Below are 22,283 nucleotides of genomic sequence, written 5' to 3' on the forward strand. Positions count from 1 at the left end.
GGTTTCATCAGGGGGCTGGCAGCGGACGAGTCACGTGGCGGTTCCTTACATAACTCCCCTGATAAACAACATGTGTTAACAGTTTCCGCTAAGATTGCAAAACGCCCACGCTGGAGGCAGAGGGTTATTTCCCTCCGCAGGGGCTGCAGGGTGGCCAGGGCACCCAACCGACCTCTTGCAGAGGGGCCTGTATGTAAACAGCTTTCCAGCCTGCTGCTGGCTCAGCACAAGCAGCTGGGGACTGCTCCCTGCYCTCTCGAACCTCCCGGCTTGCACCGGGACATTGGTACTGCTCACCCAAAACACCCCAGCCTCAGACCACAGGGTGAACACCTAGCGTGGCAGCCCTCCACCAGGCTGAACATGTGTCAGATTGGTGGGGAAAGGGGTCTTGCGAGGGGCTTCAGCCCCATGCTTAACAGGATCCAGTCCCTAAATCCTGGTTGCATCCCTGGTTCCAAACCTGCCATGGCCCCTGCAGAGAACTGGATGCTCCCTACATGCAAGGGACTTCCTCTGCTTTGCTCTTTAGCTGGGCTCTGCCTGGTGCAAGGCAGGGTTTGGGAAGCACTGGCCATATAGTGGTCTGACCCCAAGTGGTAGCAGCCCCTTGGAGAATGTGATCCACAAGGCTGGGGCGGGGAAATGGAGTGTTTCACTGTCCCAGAGGCCCTGGCRATGGGAAGCAGGACCACTGCAGGGCCAAGGTTTCCTTCTCAGGGATCCCTAAGATGTGAGGGATCTCCTGGCTTGTCCTGGGAGAAGAGCTGGTCCAGAGCATGTCCTCAGCAACCCCCAAGCCTGCGCAGCCTGACAGCACCAAGAGCCGTGCTTTTCCACAGGTGCAGCGTTGCCACCGTGCTTTGCTGTCACTGAGCTCTGGGCACTTCCTCACCTACGAGCCAGAATAACTTGAATTATAGGACCTGAGAATAAATTAAGAAACATCACAATTCCTACCTTGGCATCCTGTGGTTTGGGTCAGGCTTGGGGAGGGGAGGACGGGGTTGTGCGGAGGRGCTGCACGTCCCCCCAGCACCACAGGCAGGGGCTGCTAGCTGCACATGCCCACAAAGGCACCGGGCACCTGTCCAGACTGGGAACAGCAGGTCAGGGCTTGGTCCCCGAGCTGGGCACAGAGGTGACGCCAGCAAGCTCGTCCCCAGGTGAAGGTTGTGCTGGCCTTTCTGTGGCAGGAGGCCTGAAGGGGTGACACACCTGAGGCAAGGACCCTTTTCCAAGGTGTTTATTGGGATGTCATTGGCTGCTGCAAGAACTGCAGGGCACAGAGCAGAGGGGTGACACAAAGCTGTGGTGACACGGCAAGGTGTCACCGCAGCTGGAGGAGCTGGGGAACCTCAGGGCTCATGCCGGGCTGTGGAGCAGGCAGAGGTATCTGACCAAAGCCTGGCCAGCCCTGGCTCTTGCACGGCCCTGTATCTGCAGGCAGTCAGATGGGATCAGGGTTGAGCTCTGGGGACCTCCCGGCAATGCCATCTGCATCTACGATTTCGTTTCTGGAAATAAAAGAGGTGCTGAGAGGCTGGGGGAGATATCAGAGCCTAACAGCAGGGCTGGAGACTCACCTCTGCCTCCCCAAGAACCAATGATAAATGATGGAGCTATCCGTGGGGACCCCAGTCCTCATCCAAGGGTGTCCCTCTCCCTGGGGACCCCAGCATAGATCAGCCCTCATCCCAGGGTGCCCCTGTCCCTGGAGATCCCAGCCCAGCCCAGCCCTCATCCCAAGAAACCCCAATATAGACCCCATTAAGCCCAGTCTGACCCATACGGGGGCCAAACGGGGCTTTGCTTTGCCAGGGTGCATCCGACGACTGCTCTGGGGGACGCCTTGCCCCCTCCTAGCCCTGTGCAAGGGTATGGAGGGACTCCTGGGGCAGTCCTTGCTCCCCCTGCCAGACCAGCATGCCTGCACCCCTTGAGCAGGACCACACAGCCACGGCGAGCTGTGGGGCCAGCCCAGGGTGCCCAGCCTGCAGCCAGGGCAGAGAGAGCCACCACAGCACTCACCACCCTGCAGGCGCAGCCCAGCCCACATGGGCACCACCAGCCCCAGAGCTGGGCACCAGGCCCCGTGTGGGTCCGTGCAGCCCAGCCTGAGCTTGGTGCATAGAGGGGGTTCAGCGTCTCGCTGGGGATCTGCAACTCACCGTCGAGGATGTGGAATTCGTCTGCGGAGTCGCAAAACCCTGCAACAGAGAGAGCCTGGGGCAGTCACCCTGCCCGGGCACCTGGGACACCCCCGCCGTGCACCCCAGGGCCACTGCTAGGGCACAGCCCTGTCCTTCGCCGTGAGGGAAGCCATGGCATGGGGACAGGCCCCATAAATGTCCCCRCTGTCAGGCGATATGGGGCCACAAGGTTCTCAAACCCCTTGTGGACATGCCTGCCCTCTTCTCCCCATGTCGGAGGTGCCAGCACCACAAACCCTGCCTGGTGCCAGATCCTTGGGCACAGCCCTCGCCATGGGCATCCCATGCTCCCAGGGGACCATATACCACCTACCGTACGTGGGGAAGTAGTAGGTCACATCTTCGTTCAAGCCCACAGCCCTGACATTCTGCTCGAATCTGTCTGCGACAGCATCACTGACCCGGCTGGCCCGTCCTGCCAGGGGAGGGAAACACATGCCATCAGTGGCCTTGGGGGACAGATAGGACATCTGTCCCCACCAGAAAGCCCCCAGCTCTCCTGGCCCYCTGCAGCAGAGGCTCAGGGCCAAAGGGCTTTTCAGCTCAGAAAAGCTGGTTAMAAAACCTGGCCACTATCACAGCAGTTTCTGCTGATGCTCAGGAGGAGAAGCTGCAGCTTTCCAGGGTGAAATGACCTCTCATTTGAACGTGACACCAGCTGTGGGGAGGGGCAGTGAGCAGCAAGCGAGCAAAGGCTGATATGCCACAAACCAGTGAGCAGAAATGTCTCGATTCATCCAGCAGGATTTGCCTCCCTGTGACTGAGCTGCCCCCATAAGGTTTGCTCTGCAGCGATTCTTTCCATTCCCCTGCAGCATTTGGGGACAAAACTCTTCATCTGGTGACAAGGCCCTGCTGAGCTCTTCCACGAACACCCTTGCATCTGGATCCTCCGTGGGTCTGGAGGGCTCAGCATCCCCTGAATCCAGCATTGGCCTACCATTTCCAAACCACCCCAGCCCTGCTCCCTCAAGTCCCCTGGCCAATTGTGACTCAACTCACACGCGCTGGACGTGACCCCACCAGCTTGCATGTGCCAGACATGGTGCCACCAGCTCACAYATGCTGGCCGGAGAACCAAGGGCAGCAAGATGCCTGATGGGAAGGGGAACAACCCGGGGCTCTGGGCAGAAGGATCAGCCCCTCACCCCAGCCTTGCTCAGCAGTACACCCAATTTGGAGCAGCTTTGCTGTGCATGGGGCCCAGACATCCACCAGTACCCGTGCACCTCAGCTCCCAAAGCAGCCCCTCAGCATCGACCCACCATAGAGTTTGACGGAGATGCTCCGGCCTTTCTGGTAATAGAGGATGGCGTAACTGCTGTAGTCCGTCTCCCCCACCACCACGTCCACCTTGCTGCTGTAGCCACGGCCTGGGAAAGACAGCCACAGCACAGGGCAATGCCGCTTAGCTCCCAGGCATGGCCAGCATTCCCTCTTGGGTACATGATGGGACTGGCACCATCCAGGGGCCTCAGCTTCACCATGAGAGGGGCATATAAGCTGGTGAACATCAGGGCCAGAGCTGGTGCATCCTGCTCCCCTATGAGGATGCCATTTCCCACCAGTGGGTACCAGCCCACCACCGATTGCTGCTGCCCATGATGGCATTCAGCACTGAGCACTCTCAGAGCCCCTGACTGGGATACTGGAAGGGCGCTGGGGAAAGAGGACACCAGAGGACACCCGACCTCCTGGCCAGGAGCAGGGCTTGGAGGCTCCAGCTCTGCGGTCCCCATGCCACCCCAGGCCTGCCTGGCCTCCCTCACCCTTTAAGAGGAAACGTCCATGGGCCTTGGCAGGGAGGTAGCGTTGCTTGATTTCCCAGCACATCCCGTCCCTGTATGGGGAGAAAAGGACTTTGTCTGTGCAAGCTGGAGAGGACCTCCCAGGATGCCAGGTCACTGCCCTCCCTATCCACCAGGGTGCACACAGGACGTGTTTTCTCAGGACTTCATTTTCTCCAAGGGAGAGATGCTGCAAAGGGTCTTCTGAGAGCCCTGTGGGGCTACAGTGAGAGATCTAGMGTACAAAATCCCGGCAAGCCTGAGTGCCCACTGATCCCTCCCGCTTCCCTGCAGCAGGTCCAGGCCTGGCCTTGGCTCCTCAAAATGCTCCAACATCCTGTGAAGGCCAGGTCGCCCTGTGACCAAGGGGAAGCTCCCACACATGTGCCAAAGGCCAGCTTCCTCCACTGTATTGCTGCCGAGCTGGCACTTAAAAGTCAGGCCCCTGCTGGGCAGCTATGGAGGGACTGCATGTYGGCTTGGTGCCTCAGTTTCCCCAGGTGGGTGAGAGCTGCATGTGTTGTTGCCTAACCCCTCAAGACYCAGCCTTGACAGCCCAAGGCTGCTCTGGGCTTGGTGGCTGCTGGGCTAGTGCAATACCAGCCCTGTCATGACCAGGACTTTTAGCATGCTACCTCCTGAGGGAGATCCCACCTCTGCTTTGCTCCAGGGGCATAGCTCTTCCTTGGAGCTCATGGCCAGGGCACTGGCCCTGGTCTGACCTGCCTGCAGCATCCCTGTCCCTCCCTGGAGTCCTGGTGGGCCAGTGTCACTCACAGCTTCCTGAAGGTGCTGATGGACAGGCTCTGCCCTTCAACAGCCACCACCACCGCCGTCGCCTCCAAATGGTGGCTGTGCTCTTCCAGGTGGCTGCAGCGGGAGGCCACGCCAATCAGGAACCACTTCCCTGCGAACTGCACAGCACGGGACTGGCACTGCCTGCCAGGCTGCAGCCCCTGGACCACCACCAYCCCACAGCCTGAGCACCTGCTGCCCCAAGCCCACAGCTGTGTGGCAGCAGGAGCCAGAAATCCCCCTGAATGATGCAGCTTGGGGGCTGCCTGCAGGGCCAAGGTGCTCCCCCTGGCCACGGCCATGCCAAGCTGTGCTGGCACAGCCCATGTCCAGCCAAAGGTCTGATTCTGATCCTGCTCCCCAGGAGAGGGGATGGGAACTGGCCCAGGCCAGAGCAAGCACTGGGTGCTGCCAGGCTCATCAAGACAGCGCCTGTTTCATCCTGGTGCCATAGTTGACACAGCCGAGAGGTGCCACACGGGAGTGCCAGCTCTTATCAGTGAACAGAAAAACATATTTCCGTGACATTTCCCCTTGCTTGGCATCTCTGCCCATGCCCGTGGCCCCTTGGTGTGCCCAAAGGCACTGCTCACTGAGGCCCTTGTTCGGGAGCAGGCAGGTGGGACGGAGACGGACAGATAAGAGGTGGCGAGGAGCCAAGCAAGCCATGGGCCTCAGCCTGGCACAGGGACAGACTGGAGCAGGACGGCTGCAGGGAGTGAGATGGCCAACGCGTCCCCCCGAAACCTGACACTGACAGCAAGGGTGAGAGTACCCAGAGTGGTTCTGGGCAAGCGGGTGGGCAAGCCTCAGCACCCTCCAGCCACAGCCCGGGCCTAGCGGCCCTGGCCCAGGGGCCCCACAGCAGACCCCCCCAAGCTCCTGGCTGCAGACCAGCACCTCAAGCCCCAGCGCTGGGCCTGGAGGCTGTGCCTGGTGCCCTGCGGGGAGCAGTGAGCTCCAAATACAAAATCAAGAGCAATTGGACCGGCCCTGACTTGGCCACGGCCCCAGGGCTGAGCAGTGCGAGTACTGCGGGCAGCTGTGGGAGTAGGGCACCCCGGGGGATGGCAGCCAGCCAGGGCTGGACTGCCTGGGGTGAGGATTGGGCCTTTGAAATCTGCCCCATGCGTCAGTTCTCTGGACACCTCACAGACCCTGCGTCAGGCACTTCTCAGGGTTCAAGCTGCGGGGCTGAGCCACTCTGGACAGGCATTAACCCTGCTGTGGCCCCTGACTGTGTGGTGTGGGGGACATACTGGGGGGGCCAGGTCTAGGGGGGGACACACTGCAGGGTCAGGGCTGGAGGAACATGCTGGGGGGTCAGGGCTGGGGGGGACGCGCTGACAGACCAAGTCTAGGGGGATATACCGTGAGACCTGGTCTAGGGGAGACACTGGGAGCCAGATCTGGGGGGTGACATGCTGGCCAGGTCCTGTGGGAAGACATGCTGGGGAGCCAGGTTGGGGAGGACACGCAGCAAGGCCAGGTCTGAGGGAGGACACACTGGGGTGCCGGGAGTGGGGGGGACATGCTGCGGCCCTGCAGCATCTCTGAGCTCTTGGGGCCCCCCTGCGCTGCTCCGAACCAAGCCGGCCCTGGCCATACGTGCCCCCAGCCCCGTCTCTAGCCGGGACAGGCCGGTAGAGCCGCCTGCAGGCCCTGAAACACCCCAGCCCCTCACCTGGGGGAGGCTGAGGTTCTCCTGAATCGCRACCTTCTCGATGGGACTCTGGGGAGGTGGCGGCCGCCTCCGCTTCTGCCCCTGCGACGCTGAGAGAAGGAGGGCGAGGAAGAGCAGGGTGGCACGGGGGGCCATGGTGCCCTTCAAGCCCGGAGCAAGGCCCACGTCGCCGTGGCGTGCAGCGCTGGCTGTGCCGCGGCGGGACACGGGGCCGGGGACAGCGCAGCCGCTCTGACGGGAAGCGGCGGGGCCGGGTGCAGGGGCCGGAGGGCGGCGGGGTCACGGCAGCACCACGGCCTGCCTGGAGCCCTGCCAGGCAGCAGGTGCCCGTGGCCCAGCAGCCTCGACGGCCTGCGCTGGGCGGGGGAAGCGCTGGAGGGCCAAGGGGCCGAGGCGGTCAGGGCAGTGGGGGCCGAGGCGGGGGCGGCACCTTGGTGCTGTCGGCCTGGCGGGGCAGGGCTGGGCCCCGGGGCAGGGCCCAGGGGTGCCGGGCCAGCTGCCGCCAGCCTCGGCCCCGCCATGGGCCCTGGCGTCCCCATGGGCCCTGGTGGCCCCAGGCCCCGGTGACACCCCCCTGCGGAGGGCCGGGGGCGGGGCCTGAGCGCGTGGGCGGGGCCTGAGCGGGAGGGGCGGGGCCTGAGCGGGGAGGAGCGGAGCGAGGCCGCCCTGCAGGGGCGCTAGAGAGCGGAGTGAGCGTGCTGCGCTCGGCTAGCTGCGCCTTGGACGTCGAGAGTGGGGGGGAGAGTTCTGAGCTCGATTTTTTCCGCCTGGGAAAAGAGAGCCGCGTGGTGATTGGACGGGGGTGGGAGGAGGAGAAATCACCGAGAAGGCGGCTAGAGCGGCGCATAAAAGCCGGGRCGGAAGGGGTGGGCGGAGGAGGCCGGAAGCGGTGCGAGAGGGAGGTGGGGGCAGCCGGAGCCGTGGAGGTGCTGTGAGGGGGGCGGCCCTCCTCGGGCCGGGGCTGGGGCCGGGGGGGGACCCCGGGGAGGCGGCGGGGCCGGGCCTCACCCGCGTTTGCTTGCAGGCGCCGCGGCAGAATGACACGATGGAGGCCGGCGGCGGCGGCCCCCTGCTCCCCGACAGCGTCCTCTACGAGATCTTCCTCTACCTGGACCACGTAGACGTGCTCGCGGTGGGACTGGTGTGCCAGCAGTGGCACGCCGTGGCCCGCGACGAGTTCCTCTGGAAGGAGCTCTTCTACCGCTACTACCGGATCTCCCGCGAGGTGCCCCGGCACCCAGGTGCGGTATCGCTGCCTGCCTGCCCGCGAGGGGCCGGGGGGGCTGCCCGCAGCGCGCCCTGCCTTTCTCGGGGTGCTCGGGGGCCGGGCTGCGCGCTGCCCTGCCCGGGGGTCTCCTGCGGGGCTCTTATCCGAATGGTGGCCCCGGTTGCGAGCCCAGAACGGGTGGAAGGGGAAGACTGTTTTCCCCGTGCTGCTCGGCCCCCTGTTTGCTGCTGGTGTTGGCTGCGATGGAGCCGCTAAATTGTGTCCCATCAGCAGTCCCGCCTTGGATGGTGACCCACATGTGAAAGGTTTAGGGGCTGTCTGCACTCCTCAGAAAGGTGGCATCAAATGCTTGAAAATACTTAGACTTTCCCTTTATTTCACAGAAAGGTGGGGTGTTTTTAACCATCTGCAAGCAGGCCCTTTCTGGTAGCTGCTTTACAGGGTGTCTGAGTGCTGCTGCTCTTAAAGAAGGTCCTGAGGAGATGCAGTGAATCACTTTGCCCTGCTGTATTACAGCCCTGTTGGATTCCATGATAGTCACTGCTGGCTTTTCCTGATCAAGATTGGGACCTTACAGCAAGCCTGCACCTTAGGCTCTGTCCCTTCCTTGTCCAGACTAGGAAGAGCTGGAAGTACATATTAGTTGGTCAGGTTTACATTTCCATATGGTGTAGRCAGTAGCTGTAGCCTGGCTGTAGAGGGTGAACATGCTGTCTGGGGAGGGAGGTGTGTGTGCAAAAACTTAATTGTACAGTGGGCAAATGCTAATAGCTGACCCACTTGCTAGGGCAGGTCTGACTTGTTCTTGGCCTATGCCTGCACTAGGAAAATGACCTATTAACAGTTAGCATCAACTGTGAGCCCTGCGTGGCCTTCCCCAGGTAAAGCTATCAACAGGTTCCATGCTGGCACTTGTACAGTCATAGATCTGCTCTCTGCTACTTTTCTGGTCCTGTCTAAGAAGGTAACCTAATGCTGTCAAGCCCTGCTGAGACAGGCCTTGGGCATCTGTTGTTAGGAGCCCTTGTTGTCAAGGTGGGGTCTCTCCTGCAGTCAGAAATGCCTGTTCCCAGCATGCTGCAGAGGTCCAGGTGTGCCCTCCTCTGCCCCAAATGATATGCACAGTGCTGCCAAGGACGGCTATGCCAGAGGGAAGTGTGGCTTCTTGTTCATGAGTTGCAGTTCCTACAGAAGGATGAGAAGAAACTGCAAGGTTGAAGTGGTGGGGAACCCATGTCTCCCTGCAGTGAGGAATACCAGTGCAAGAGGGCTCTGAGGAAGAGCAGATGAGATGTRATGACTTAAAATAATGCTTGATTCCTACTTGCACAGGCTCTATGAACTCTACAGGGTTGAAAAAGTTACCTTTAGTTTATTTGAGGTGCTCTGACCAGGCTGTGTTTACTTCATGCTCCCTGGATTTTGTAAGCTGACAACCCTGTTCTTTAGTGCTAATTGTGAATGAGTAATCGGTGTAATTCAGTAATACATCCAGACACCTCCCAGGCTGTACATCTGGAGCTGTGAAAATCATCCACAAGGTTCCTGGGGATGGGAATGCCTGCCAGTCCCAGGCAAAGACTGAAACATGAGTTTGGGAAATCACCTGCCAACCTCTTGGTATGGAATAGGTCTGTGGTTTGGTGAATAGTATCCAATGGGTCTTGCAAGCAGAAATGTTGGAGCTGCTAGGCCAGATGGGATTTGTCCGGACTGCTGCCCTGTTTGATGGGCTGGGACTGAATGCCTCAATGTGTGGTGAAGCCCCCTGCCTAGTGAGCAATGTTGGGATGTCCTGGCAGCAAGCTGCTCCCTGCCTGCAAGAGCAGGTGTCTCCTGGACTCCAGTGAGAGATTTCCAAAAAAAACCTTCAGTCCTGTTCAGTGTAACTAGGAAAGTTGGCCATTATCCATATAAATGTCTAGTCTTTGCTTCTTCAGGATTCGCTGCTGCCAGAAGTCTGTAGGTTGCCTTACTGGGCACTTTATTAAAAATCTTCTTTATTTATGTATTTATTGGCCTTCAATATGACTCCCCTGAGTGCGCTCCAAACTTCTACTGCAAGATTCCTCTTCTGTCCTGATATAATGTGTCCAGCTCCAGTTCTCTTGTTTTCCCCAGTCTTTTGTCTCATGGAAGTTAGTCTGTCAGTCTTGTACCCTTTCAGGATCCCTCTTAATTCTGTGTTACATGAGACAGAGATAATCGGAACAGGGCTCAGTACCCCAAGGAACAGCTTTCCTTTCATCGTACGATGAACTTGTTTTCATTATGCTGGGGTATGTCTGCAGTTCCAACTGCTGTTTTGTCCTGCAAAAAGTTTTTCTTAGATAGCTAACAGCTATTATCTAACAGCTGTGCCCTAGTTAGTTCTTGTGGTGGCTGTAAATGGTTTAGAAAGTAGTGATATGGTGAGGAGTTGTGTGTTTACTGAAAGAAAGGACTTTGTGTGTGGGAGTGGGGAAGCTACTGAGAACAAGTTCTAGGCCCTGCTAGCAAGGGCTGAAGCCGTAGGGACCTTGGCCACAGCTGAGCTCCCAGCATTGCTAGCAGCAGTCGGGGATGTGCTTTATTAAAGACTTATTCTGTGGCTGCTGTGTTTAGCTTGGGTCTGTCTCTTCCCTCCCAGCTGGATTCCTGTCCTATGTCCTTGCTCATGTGTTACAGCTGCTGTTTCCTGGTATGACGAGTTCCAGAGGCTCTACGACACCATCCCTTGCATTGAAGTGCAGGCTCTGAAGGAGCACAATGACCAGGTTTTGCACCTCAGCTTCTCCCACTCTGGCTGTTTGTTTGCGTCGTGCTCCAAAGACTGTACTGTCAAGGTAAAGTGGTAGTGTGCCCCATGCAAATCTTTCAGCTTTGACTTGGTAGGGCTTAGCCTTAAGAAGTCTGTGGAGAGGAGAGGCTTGGCCAGGTGTACCTGGACTTGCATCTGTTCCTGCAGATGCCGAGCTATCCTCAAAGCCACAGAACTGATGAGTCTTGTAAATGTAGCCTTGAGGGTTGTGGATTGCAGCTCCAGCCTGTCTGAAGGTGGTAGAGGTGCCTGCCTAGCTCTGAGTGCTTTCTAGCTGCAAATCAGTCCCCCATTGAGCTGTGGATATAACAGGGACCATGGGGATAATGGCCTACTGCAGAAGGTGTCCTGCATGAATGGTTATCTTGGGAGAAATCTCTCCTGACATACTGAAAATACAGCTGTAGCAGTAACGTTCATTGCTTGGCTCACTGATGGAGAAGCAATTCCGCATTCAGTTACTCTCCAGAATTATTGGCCCCTTTTTTATGAAGGGAATTGACAGGGAAATCAAAACTTGGAGGCAATTAGATAGGGACTGTTTTTGTTTTGTTTTTTTTTTCTCTTCTCTGGTGAGTGCTGGCAGGACAGATAAAGCAGAACAACTGTCAGGCTTCCCAACAGCTTCATAACTGTATGTCTATCTGTCTTCAGATCTGGAGCAATGAGTTGGACATCTCCCTGCAGCACAGCTCCAATATGAGGCCATACAACTGGAGCTACACACAGTTCTCCCAGTTTAACTCAGACGACTCCCTCCTTCTGGTATCAGGTGTCTTTGTGGGACCTCACAACTCCTCGTCAGGAGAGATTGCTGTAATCAGTATGGGTAATTATTGCCCTTATCTCCACTGAGGCTTCTTGGTGCTAGCATTCCCTTCTTCTCCTAGCTCTTTGTGTGTGCTGCGGCCTTGACCTCTGCTTGTCCTGCCTTTTGCCATCTGTGCAAAGGGGTCCTTATCTCGCAATGCCGCAGGGTAAACTTTCTGGATAATGTTAGTTATCTCTGTTCAGGTCATCGTGTCGTCACCTAGAACAGCAGTAGTCTGGCATTAATATTGTCACTTAACTTCAGTTCTAAGTGAGAGTCTAGGCAAGGCAGGAGTTTCCCATGTTACCTGTTGTCTTGAAGCCACCATTTCTGACCCACACCAATACTTGCTGGTCCCACCCTGAGGTCCCATGTGGCTTTCTGAGGCACAACCATCCTGGCCAGCTCTACCTTTTCTGCTCTAGTCCTGTGAACCCCACTGATCCCAGCTGCGTTATCTTTTGCTATTTCTGGGCTGCAGTCCTATTCACTGTGCCAAAATCAAGGAGTGTTGCTAAATGCACAACTGAATTGTTCAAAAAGGCCCTAAGCCACAGTGGTGGGAGGCTGGGAGTGTGCTAAGAAGTCTTGTACATTTGACCTGTTCTTGTCCTTGGGATGTCTGCTTTGGGCCATGGTTGGAGAAAGGATGTGAGGCTAGATGGCTCTCTGGTTTGACTCCATATGGCTGCCCTTATTTTTTGCATGCTCTCCCCCCAGATGCCTATAGAAGAGAGGAATTATCGAAGTCCATAGCAGTGAATGGAAGCTGGCCAGTGGCTGGCCAGTGGCTGCTCAGCTTCCACTGAAGGCACTGCATCAGTGCCTCTGCTGCTGTTAGCCGAGACTTAAATTTGCTTCCCATGTCTTCTGCCAATATTTCTCCAGAACCTTGTAAGGAGCCATCACCTCATGCTTGTTTCCCTTCCCTTCCAGAAAACTTTACACTACTTTCCAGGGTGAGGAATAAACCCTATGATGTGTTTGGCTGCTGGCTGAATGAAACCAACTTGATTTCTGGCAACCTCCATCGGATTGGGCGTATAACCTCCTGTTCTGTGCTGTGGCTGAACAACGCTTTCCAGGTGAGGTGCCTTTGTTCTGACTTCACAGGCAATACAGCTTCCGGCTGGCTCTTGTGGGAGGGAAAAAGTGCTGAGGAGGTGTGAGAAGGAAATATGACTGAATCGCCTTGTTTTCTCAGTTCGTCTCATCTGTCTTGCTCTCAGGACCTTTAGCTTGAGGCAACACTTGCATGAGGTCTTTCTGCACTTAGTGTTGTGGTACCCATTGCAATAGTCTCTTCCTCACCTTCCAACTCTGTACCCTCTGCTTCCATTATCTATTGCCCCATTAATAGGGATAAGAACTTGAGTGCAGTGCTGTAGAGCTTGCCTTGCTGAAGGGGAGAGTGGAGGGACCACAGGAGGATTGCTGAACTCCTTCAGTTTGTAAAGCTGGGCCTGGGATGGCTGTGTACCCGAGCAGTGATAATTCTCCCACTTGGCAGCAACGTGTGCCGTTCCCTGGTGTTGGAGGTGGATGGGAGGCTGAGCTTAGTCCTGCCTGCCACTTACTGAGACTTTTGTGGGCCAGGTGCTGTCTGTTGTGCTGTGGYGAGACCTAGAGATCAGTGTGCACCTGTCAGAGACTGCTGCTTGTTCATTCTCTGCCACTTGTGCCACTGCCTTCTGGATTCAGGCATGTTCTGCTTCCGTGTCTTGCCTCTGTCACAACTGCACAGCCTGTGTGATGTTTTTCTTTTCTTTGACCCAAAGCTTTGGTGCTGACCCTAGGTTGAATCCTCTGGAGCTGTGTTGCGTTGCAGTAACCCTTCCAATAACCACATGCTTGTGCTGCACTGACACTACAGCATTAACTCCTCTATCCCCAAGGGGCAAGGAAGGATCTTGCCCAATTTGACAGGGCTGTTGAAGTGTGCCTGCGGACTGCCGAAGCTCTATGCTAGGAAGAGACCTGCTGCTTGTGACTGGGTGCTGAGAACTGGGCTGGTTCCGTTGAGGGGTACTTGCAAACTCCAAGAGTACTGAGGTCCTCTTTCATGGCTTCTTGTATGCCAGAGGCATAGTACTTCATACTGCACCGATGTTTATCATAGAGGCCTGTTCCTGAAAGTCTTGTCATGTGACAGGCTGGGCCAGCTAATGACCTCGGGCAGGGAGGTGGGAGCAAGGCTGCCTGGCCTCTGTGTTTCCAGCTCAGCTGTTGTCTGCCTGCATAAACCTGGCCCTGACTTTCTGTCTCAGCACTCCCACCTCCAAGGAGCGTAATGAAGCTGGCCAGCCCCTTGGACCGGTTCTCATGATCTGCAGTGCTTTGAGCTCCCCAAATAGCAATGCTAAGAGGAGTCAGGTGCTTGACTGGGGTCCCCTGGATGGGCTTAAGGTTAGGGGGAGTGGCTCTTTGAGCAGAGGCTGTAGGATCAACGTGTCTCCAGTGAGGTGGTTCCTGCTTACCTCTCTTTTGCTTCCAGGGTATAGAGTCTGAGAATGTAAATGTAGTGAAGAGACTGTTTAAAATCCAGAACCTGAATGCCAGCACTATCCGGACAGTGATGGTGGCCGACTGCAGCCGGTACGATTCCCCGGACTTGCTCCTGGACTATGAGGAGCAGCTAGCTGCTTCTTCCACCTCCACCTGCCCAGTCTTTGATCTTGGCAGTGACAGTGAGGAAGAGGAGGCCAAGCCCAAGCAGACTCCAGAGCCAGCAGGACAGGAATTGACAGATGATGGGGATGTGACAGCAGAGGATGGGCTGCAGCAGTTCTTTGATGATATCATGGAGGGTCGTGTGAGGCCTGCCATGACTGAGACAGAGCTAGAGACAAAGGTGGCTGAGCTGTTCATACGCAACAGAACTAAACCACCCGAGCTGAAYCTGCTCCCCACGGACAGCAATAGCAAGACAAAATACTTGATCTTCACCACAGGATGCCTCACCTATTCTCCACATCAGATAGGTAAGGTTGTAGCCTGAGCTCCAGGGCACACCAGCCTCCCTGGGGGCGCAGGCTGAGTGTACCTGCAACTACACTCTGAATTTTAATCTGGAAAATACCTGTCTTATTTACTGCTTGTGTCTGTATTGAATGAGCTGCAGTTTTGCTCAGGCTGCTGGACTCTTGATGCAGGAGGCTTTTTAGGTGCCTGCAGTAACTGAAGGGAGTTCCACCCCTCAAGCACTTGCTTCAAAGCTGTTTTGTTTCTGCCAGACTTGACACTCGGTCAGATGGAAAACTCATAGCAAGAGATAAGTGGAAGATTGAGAATGACCTCCTGAGTTTACAACATCAGCAATGAGTTGCGCACAAGCGGGTGGGTGTGAAGGACAGCAATTGCCCTGACATGGGCTTGTGAGAGGGTCTYGGTCCTGTTTCCTTTGTGGAGGAGGGCTTTCTGACAAGACTCGTTTGAGTGGCTTGGAGTTGTGTTGCTTATCCAGCACCCCTCAGCTCTGGGAGACAGAGCTTTGCATGCCCTTGCAGCCAGCTCGGAGGGGAGCACTGCCAAGCTGCCTCCCTCACTGCCCAGTGTTTAATGACACATCATGTGGCCTTTAAGTCTCAGTGGGACACCTGAGCAGCTAAAAGCTAAACCACTGGTTTCCTACTGGAAGGGTTTCACTGTAGGTGATTAGATGCTTCAGCAAACATCTCCATGGTGAGAGTGTGATTCCAGGCAGCCTGCTGACTCTCAACCTCCATTTGCTCAGCAGGGTACAAGAGTCTGTAATTGTAGCACTAGCTAAGCAATAGTGCTGTGGGTAACGTTTTTCTGGGTTAGGACTTTCCCTCTTTATTCGGGGCTCTGTTTTGGGGACACTGGGACTAGAAGAATCTGACATTATGGTGAAATGTGGTGATGAACAGGAACAGATAGTCTGTCTGGCTGCTTCTCAAAAGTCCCCGAGAGCTAGCCTAAAAGTTCAGTGGAAAGGACCAGGCAGATCAGTAAAATGTGGGGAGGTAAGGAGAGCTGCTTCCAGGCAAGAAGACTTCTTGTAAAGCTGGACAGTTTTAGTTCCTCTTGCTGCTTGTGCTGTTACAGCCTCTCCTCCCAGCTCCAGGCGCTCCTAACCCTTCTGTTCTTTAGCCTGCACCAGTACAGTTGAGTAAGACAGGGTAGCTTKCTGGGAAAGGCTGTTTCCAAAGCTGTAGACAACCTGGTGAAGAGTCACTTGGTCTCTGCCTGCCTAAGATAGGAATGTAACCTGGACTGAGCATAGCTCTGATGCTCCTTGCTGCCTTCCATGACTGGGTCTGCAGACAGGCGTGATAAACGTTAGCCAGCTCCCTGGCCTTGGCCTGCCTTTGAAAGCACAGCGGCGCGGTGGGTGGTCTGCTGTGATTCAGCCACTGTAAGCAGCATGCGTCTTGATCCACCTGGCTGAACAAACGCTGCGTTACATGCTGGGACCTGTAGTGTGTAAAGGCAAAGCATGGTGTTAAGGTAGCTGCTGCCTTTGGACTCTTCTAACTTCCAGTAGAGCCTCCCTTGACTGTGGTTTTTGGCACCTTTGAACTCCAGTGACTCCCTGGGCCAGAGCCAGCACCCGCAGCAGAGACTGGCTGTTCTGAGGGATGAACCGTGGCTTGGCTCTTCTCCCAACCATGAGTCACTGCAAAATGCTTTGTTTGCCCATAGGTTTGTGTGTTGAACCAGCCTTTGCGTATCTGCTCTCTGCCCCTGAGGAACTGGTACTTGAAAGAACTTGCTGTTGTACTTCTCTCACCAGTCTGCTGGGCTAGAGCTGCTGGTGGGAGCCCTGCTGCTGGTGTGGCCAGGCCTGCTTCTGGGCACTGGCTCAGTCTCACCTGATCTGCGACTCGTGAGCATCTCTCCTGCAGGCATTTCCTGTAAGCTTCTCTTTCCCTTGTGCTAGCTGTAGGTCTGAGTCATGGGCAAACACTGTCTATTCAGCTGGYGTCTGCATGTGGAGCTCACGTAGCTGTTTGAAACTGGGATTTTTGGTGCTGTGCAAATGAGGAAAAAGGTTCTGGTGAGCCTTGACAGTTGGGTTGCAAAAAGCAAAGATTTCTATCCTGAAGTCCCTCATGCGCCCAGGTTCAGCTGCAGTGACTTTGAATGGCCTTGAGTTGAGGTAGCAATGGGGTTTTACTCCTACCTCCTTTGGCTGCTGGACACGGCTAAAGTTGAGGGTGTTCAACAATGATTCCCTCAAAAGGGTAATGGGATGTGCCATATCCCAATTTCTCATGGACATGCCGAGAAGGCTAAGGCCACGTGTGCCCAAGAATTGCTAAGGCTTATGGTCATCCAGGGAGCCCTCATAGATTGGGACCTCTGTYTGAAGCTGGAAGGGGAAGAGGACCTGACCCATTGCACATTTCTTGCTTAGTCTGGAAGTTCAAAAGCTGTAAACTACTTGATTCCGGTTTTGGCTCAAACCCCTGTTAYTGGAGCTTTCCAGGACTGACCCCCACTTGAGCTTGGCAGTGGGGAAAGCCTGCTGCAACCAGCATGTTTCCTGGGCTTTCTCTAGCCTGGCTATTAGAGGAAATGGGCCCAGCCCAAGAATTCATTTTGGGGGAGAAACCCTTCCACAGCCAGCATGTCTCCTGGGGCCGGGACAGCTTCCTTGCACTTCACAGGAGCTCTGTGACCTTGTGGGAGGCTTGGATGCAGGCTTGTAACTAGGTGTGGCTGCACCAGACGGGGTGGCAGCAGGGTGCTGAGTGTCTTACTGGCTGGRGTTGAATGTGCCAAAGTGTTATTTGCATGTTCCTGGCCAAAAGCACCACTAGCAAGGGCTTGAAAGAACCTAGCAGGGACAGGAGCCCTGTCCCAGACCCTTCSCTCAGTTCCTGGCCAGAAGTGAGTCAGTTCTCCTTTCTTAGCAGCACTAAGGGAAACTCTTCTCTGAAGCCTGGGGACTTCCATCAAGCCTGCTGTCTGCTGGCAACAACCTGCGTAATGGACTGACTCTGCTTTCTGTCCCCAAGGGATTAAAAGGATCCTGCCTCATCAGATGACGACTGCTGGGCCAGTGCTTGGGGAGGAGAGGCGTTCAGATGAGTTCTTTGACTCCTTGGATCATGTCATTGACATCCATGGGCACATCATTGGCATGGGCCTCTCCCCTGACCACAGGTGAGTGTGATGGGAGAGAGGCATGCAGGGTGGGTGCTCCCTGCTGGCTTTAGGCAGTGCAGGGTGTGCATGGTGCAGTCTGCGGTGGCAGCTATTTAGGGACTCTGTGGGATGAATAGGAGAAGAAAYGACTCCTCTGGGAGGAGACCCATTTGCTTTGGAGTTGGGATAAGGTACTCCACTTTAGGGTAGATTGCTCTACTTTTTCTGGCCGTACAAAGTAGCTGCAACTCTTAGAGCAGCTGGAGTATCTTAGTCAAATGCCTGTAGGCTGGGATTATCCCCCAGGGACCTATTTTGCGTATACATGTGGCAGAGAGGATGCTGGGCATTCATCTTCCTCTGAATGCTAACAGTGAACTTCACCTTCTGGAAAGGGCACCGTGTGCTTGTCCCTGCTGCATTTAACCCAGTCCTGGGGGAGGCTTCAGACCGTTGCTGAAGTGCTGCTAATGGAGGGAAGTCTCTGTGCTGGTGGTATGCTGGTCTAGTGGATGGAGCAAGGAGCCTGCTCAGGCAGCCACTGTCCATCCACATCCCATTTGTAACCAAATGCTGAAGACGTGTGTATGGCTCAAGTGGCTCCCCAGATCTCGGCAGGAGAACTTTCTTCTTTCTGCTTGGCTGAGCCTGTTTYAGGTTAGGGATCAGGCAGGAAGCCTTCTAAGAGTGAAGGAGCTGCCCACAGCAGTGAGCCTTGTCCCTGAGGCAGATTGGTCAGATGCTCTGCAGCCACCATGCTTGGAGTTGGTTTTAATGTGACCAGAGAGGTTCAACCTAGCCTCTGGGGCACATAGTCCCAATTGTGGTGGCCCTTTCCTTCCCAAACAGGGCAGGAAACGGTTCTGCAGCAGTTCAGGAACATGCTCCCGTATTGCAGACTGGATTTTAGTTAGAAGTGCTGCAGGCTTGTTAGGGACCAGAAGAAATGTTCAGTTGCCACCCTGCTGGGCTGTGCTGTGGGAAAGGCTTTTACAGGTGGGGCTCTGACTTTTCTGAGCRTGCGGCAAGGTATTGGGGTAACCCTTCTGCTCCACTCACCTCCCCAAGGTACCTGTACGTGAACAGCCGGGCCTGGCCGCGGGACTGTGTGATCTCAGACCCAATGCAGCCGCCCCCCATTGCTGAGGAGATTGATCTGCATGTGTTCGACCTGAAGACTATGAAGGAGGTAAAAAGAGCCCTCCGTGCGCATCGGGCCTACACACCCAATGAGGAGTGCTTCTTCATCTTCCTGGATGTCAGCAGGGACTTTGTAGCAAGGTGCGTAGGGACGGGGGCGGACAGGAGCCTGGCCCCAAGTCCGGTAGGGCAGGGAGGGCCTGGGGTCTGGCACTGGGACTGGCTGTGCAAGTAGGGCTAGTCTGCGTGCAGGAAATTCCTGTGTGTTGTGAGCAGAGCAAGAAACCGGAGATCTGTAAAGAGCAGAATGACTGAATCACCAGGTGCTGGTGGGATGTGCTAATGAAGGCTGTGTGCTGTGGTGCTGTTGTGAAACCTATGTGGAAAGAGGAAATGCTGGGCTGTGGCATGTTTGGCAGTGGGTGGCAAATGACCACCTTGGGGGCCGCAGGCAGCAAGTGCTGGTAGGGTGAGTTGAAGGGATCACTTAAAACAGCCTTGCTGCTGCAATGAACAGGGCAGTTCGCACTGCAGCTCTTGCTGGCAAACCCAGCTGTGAATTCAAGCCAACAACCCAACTGCCTGTGTGTCCCGAGTTTCTTTTGAAAGGCTTTTCTTGCTGCCGTGAGGCCTCATTTTGGGCTCCACTTCTCGGAACCCACCTCTGTCTGTGGCAGAGTCCAGATCCCTGAAGGAATTTGCCTGCCCAGGCTGCAGTGCTCTCAGATGACCACACTGCAGATGGAGACGAGGGCTTCTGGCCAGGTCAGAGGCAACCTCTGCCTGCACAGAAAGGAGGAGGTTGGGAGAGGCAGGTTAAACATGGCTGCCTGGGTAATGTCCTTACCAGTATCTTGTCTAATGTAGTGGGGCAGAGGATCGCCACGGCTACATCTGGGACCGCCACTATAACATCTGCCTGGCCAAACTGCAACATGATAATGTGGTCAACTCGGTGGCGTTCAGCCCAGTTGATCAGGAGCTGCTCCTGACAGCCAGCGATGATGCTACCATCAAGGTGTGGCGCTCTCCTCGTACAGTGCGAATCCAGCAGGCCAGGAAGCCCAGGCCCAGAAAACTGCTCTTCTCTTGGCTTATGAACCAGAAGAGTTGAACCYAGGTACACCTGCTCCTGCAGCTTCCTCACTCCAGCCACTTCCTCTGGAGCTTGCAGAGCTTTGAGCCCTGCACAGTAGAGATGAGCTCTGGGCACATGAATCCCATCAGCTGAGTCAGGAGGGACCCCAAGAGTGGGAATTGCTTCCTCCTCAGCATCTGCTTCAAAGACAGCATGTAAGAGCCGAGGGCCTGTTCCTGGGTCTGACTGGGCAGTAGCCTGAGCTGACCACTGCAGGGCAGCTTCCCCACAGCTTCTCACAAATGCTGCTACTTGGTCACAGCGCTCTCCAGGTGAGCTTTGGTCTCGGAACAGACTGAGGCCTGTCTCCAGCCTTTGTACCGTGTGAGCCTAGGACGTGGCTGACCTTGCTGAGAGCTACTGGCTGCAGAGCACTTGGCAAAAGCAGTGATACAGTGCTGTGCTGCCTTACTGCAGGACTCCTCGTTGTTGTTGTTGTTGTTTTTTATATATAGTAGTTTTATTAATGTTTGTTTGTCCCAAACCTCCACGGGCAGTTTGTCTAGCTGCTGGGTGTGCTGAGTGCCTCCTCCCACACAGCATTTGGGCCCTGAAGGGCAGTAAGGATTGGAGGGCTGGAAAGGCCATTGCCATGAGAGGGCAGCCGGGGAGGCAGTGYTGGGGCTGCTGCTGAAGGGCCTGCCTGGCATCTCGACTTGGCATTTAGCGCAGCCCTCTGGCATGCAGCCAGCTGCTATGTTGCTGCCTTCCGTTAGCAACTAAGTATTGATATTGCCAGCTCCCATATCTGAGTTTGTGGAGAGTTGGTGGTAACATGGTGCTGGCTTTGCCTCTGTCTTCCTCTAAGTAGCACTTAAATAAGCTATGGCATTGGTAACTTATATTTATTTCAGGGGATCTGCTGCCCCTTCCTAAGGGGGCAGCTGTGAGGATGGCTGGTGGGTCTTCTGGTCACCTCCCTCCCTTGCTACTCAAATTGTGGCACTTTAGGTTCTCTTGGTATGTTCTCTGTGAATAGGTGTGGGCACCTATAGGTGTCAACAGACATTCACCCACAGGTGAACAGGTGGGGACACACAGCACTCCTCTACCTGAAGTGACAGTTGAATAAGCTTTCTCCTACCTGGGTTCACTTGCCTTGGATTGGGAGGGTCGGCTCCTCTTGGGGACCCCTCTGAACACAGGAGCTGGCTCTAAGCTGTTATGAACCCAGTGTTGTTTACCCTGTATCTGCCCCTGAAGATCTTCTCTCTCTCCAGCAGGTAGCTGATGAGCAACTAAGAGATGTGAGTCTAAAACTAAGCTCCTAATCTTGACTTGGCCTAGATGGCTGAGAACTGGTCCCAGAACCACTGCTGGCCAGCAGTGACCCCCAGGAGCTGGGCTTTAGGCCCGTGTGTGGAAGGGAGCCTAGCCTGCAACACAGGCTGGAGGAAGAACTCTGGGAATCCTGGGTCCCCTGGGAGCACTGTGGGACAGCTGTCTGTGCCACTCGCAGTGGTTGGGTTGCAAATAGACTTTATGGTAGCAGCAGATACAGTCTTGATGTGCACTGATGGCTTTAACAGCTCCTGAGGTCCTTGACAAGGGGCTTTGTATCCTTCTTTTTCTGTTTCCCCTCTCTCTGCAGGTGCCTGTGGCTTTATACAAACCCTTGTACTCAGGTTTTCTGTCATTGCATGACTTCTTCCAGAAAAAGAGGGAGTCCTTTTCTGTGTGTGTGCGCACAAAAATCTAAATCCAGTTACCTATTACAATTACACAAAGTAACTTGGTCTCTACCTTCTTCCACTCTCCCCCAGAGCTTGTGAAATCTGTTCTTCTCACTTAGCTCTGTGTTGTAGTGAGCAAGGCCCTGAGGGTTTATGTTTTGCTCTTCACTATGGCATTGAATAAATATTCTGCTCAAGCATCTCTGCACTGTGAGTTTTTCTTTTTAAAAAGCAGTTTTTCTACTGAAGTGAAACTAAAGCCACAATTGTAATACTWATTTGTCTACAGCTATTGCCTGACTTGTTGCATTATAGGTAGCAAGCTCTTTAAAACAAACAAAAGGGCAGATGCAAGCAATTACCCAGCTCCTCCTTGGTCTCAGGGGGAGGAGGGGGGGGGATTACTAAATCAGGCAGCAGTGTCCTGGAGCTTTCTGGACTGTGGTGCAGCCCTTCCTTGAGACAAGGTGGAGAGCTGTGGGCTTGGGGGGGCAGTACACATCTGGGGCCAGAGCAATATTCCTGGTTCTCTGCTTCCTTCCTTGAAGAGCTAGACCATTTTGTCCAAGAGGCTGGGTTAAGTGGGGTACAAGTGTGTGGGTCTTTTGTGGGCAGTGGGGCTGGGCAATTCCTGAGCTGCAGCAGCATGAATGGTAGTTTCAGTGCAGTTAGCCTTTACTCCCCTGGAGTCTCTCAGCCTTTTGCCAGTGGTTCTGGCAGCCCCATGAGACACAGTGACCAGTTCTCTCTTCCCCTAGTCCCTAGCATGAACAGATCTCTTCCACTACCCCTGCCAGTTGGCCCAAGCACCACCTGATCCCACCTCATTTCCAGCAGCTGTGGCCCCTTGCTTTTTTTTTTTTTTTTTTTTTGAAGGTTCAGTAGTTGGGCTTGGGGAAT

General features: G+C 55.2%; 2 protein-coding genes across 3 annotated transcripts; one reads left to right on the top strand and one right to left on the bottom strand.

The window, feature by feature from the left end:
- Positions 1-1,230: 1,230 nt before the first annotated feature.
- Positions 1,231-6,696, bottom strand: C8G (complement C8 gamma chain). Its single transcript, XM_026073372.1, has 7 exons — positions 6,480-6,696; positions 4,778-4,914; positions 3,983-4,053; positions 3,479-3,586; positions 2,527-2,628; positions 2,172-2,210; positions 1,231-1,517 (listed from the first exon to the last, which is right to left on the bottom strand). The coding sequence occupies exons 1-7, from the start codon at positions 6,612-6,614 to the stop codon at positions 1,504-1,506; spliced, it is 606 nt and encodes a 201-aa protein (XP_025929157.1). The 5' UTR covers positions 6,615-6,696; the 3' UTR covers positions 1,231-1,503.
- Positions 6,697-7,326: 630 nt separating this feature from the next.
- Positions 7,327-21,583, top strand: FBXW5 (F-box and WD repeat domain containing 5). 2 transcript variants are annotated; one of them, XM_026073358.1, is made up of 9 exons: positions 7,327-7,405; positions 7,504-7,720; positions 10,375-10,532; positions 11,162-11,336; positions 12,255-12,403; positions 13,813-14,299; positions 17,303-17,450; positions 18,501-18,713; positions 19,440-21,583. In XM_026073358.1, the coding sequence occupies exons 2-9, from the start codon at positions 7,525-7,527 to the stop codon at positions 19,684-19,686; spliced, it is 1,773 nt and encodes a 590-aa protein (XP_025929143.1). In that variant the 5' UTR covers positions 7,327-7,405; positions 7,504-7,524; the 3' UTR covers positions 19,687-21,583. The 2 variants fall into 2 exon arrangements, with proteins under 2 accessions (XP_025929143.1, XP_025929145.1); XM_026073360.1 differs by lacking the exons at positions 7,327-7,405; positions 7,504-7,720 and adding an exon at positions 7,796-9,327 and having other exon boundaries at positions 10,337-10,532.
- The last annotated feature ends 700 nt before the right edge of the window (positions 21,584-22,283 follow it).

Source organism: Apteryx rowi, unplaced genomic scaffold (genome assembly GCF_003343035.1).
Source record: "Apteryx rowi isolate R43461 unplaced genomic scaffold, aptRow1 scaffold_367, whole genome shotgun sequence".
NCBI classification, from domain to species: domain Eukaryota; kingdom Metazoa; phylum Chordata; class Aves; order Apterygiformes; family Apterygidae; genus Apteryx; species Apteryx rowi.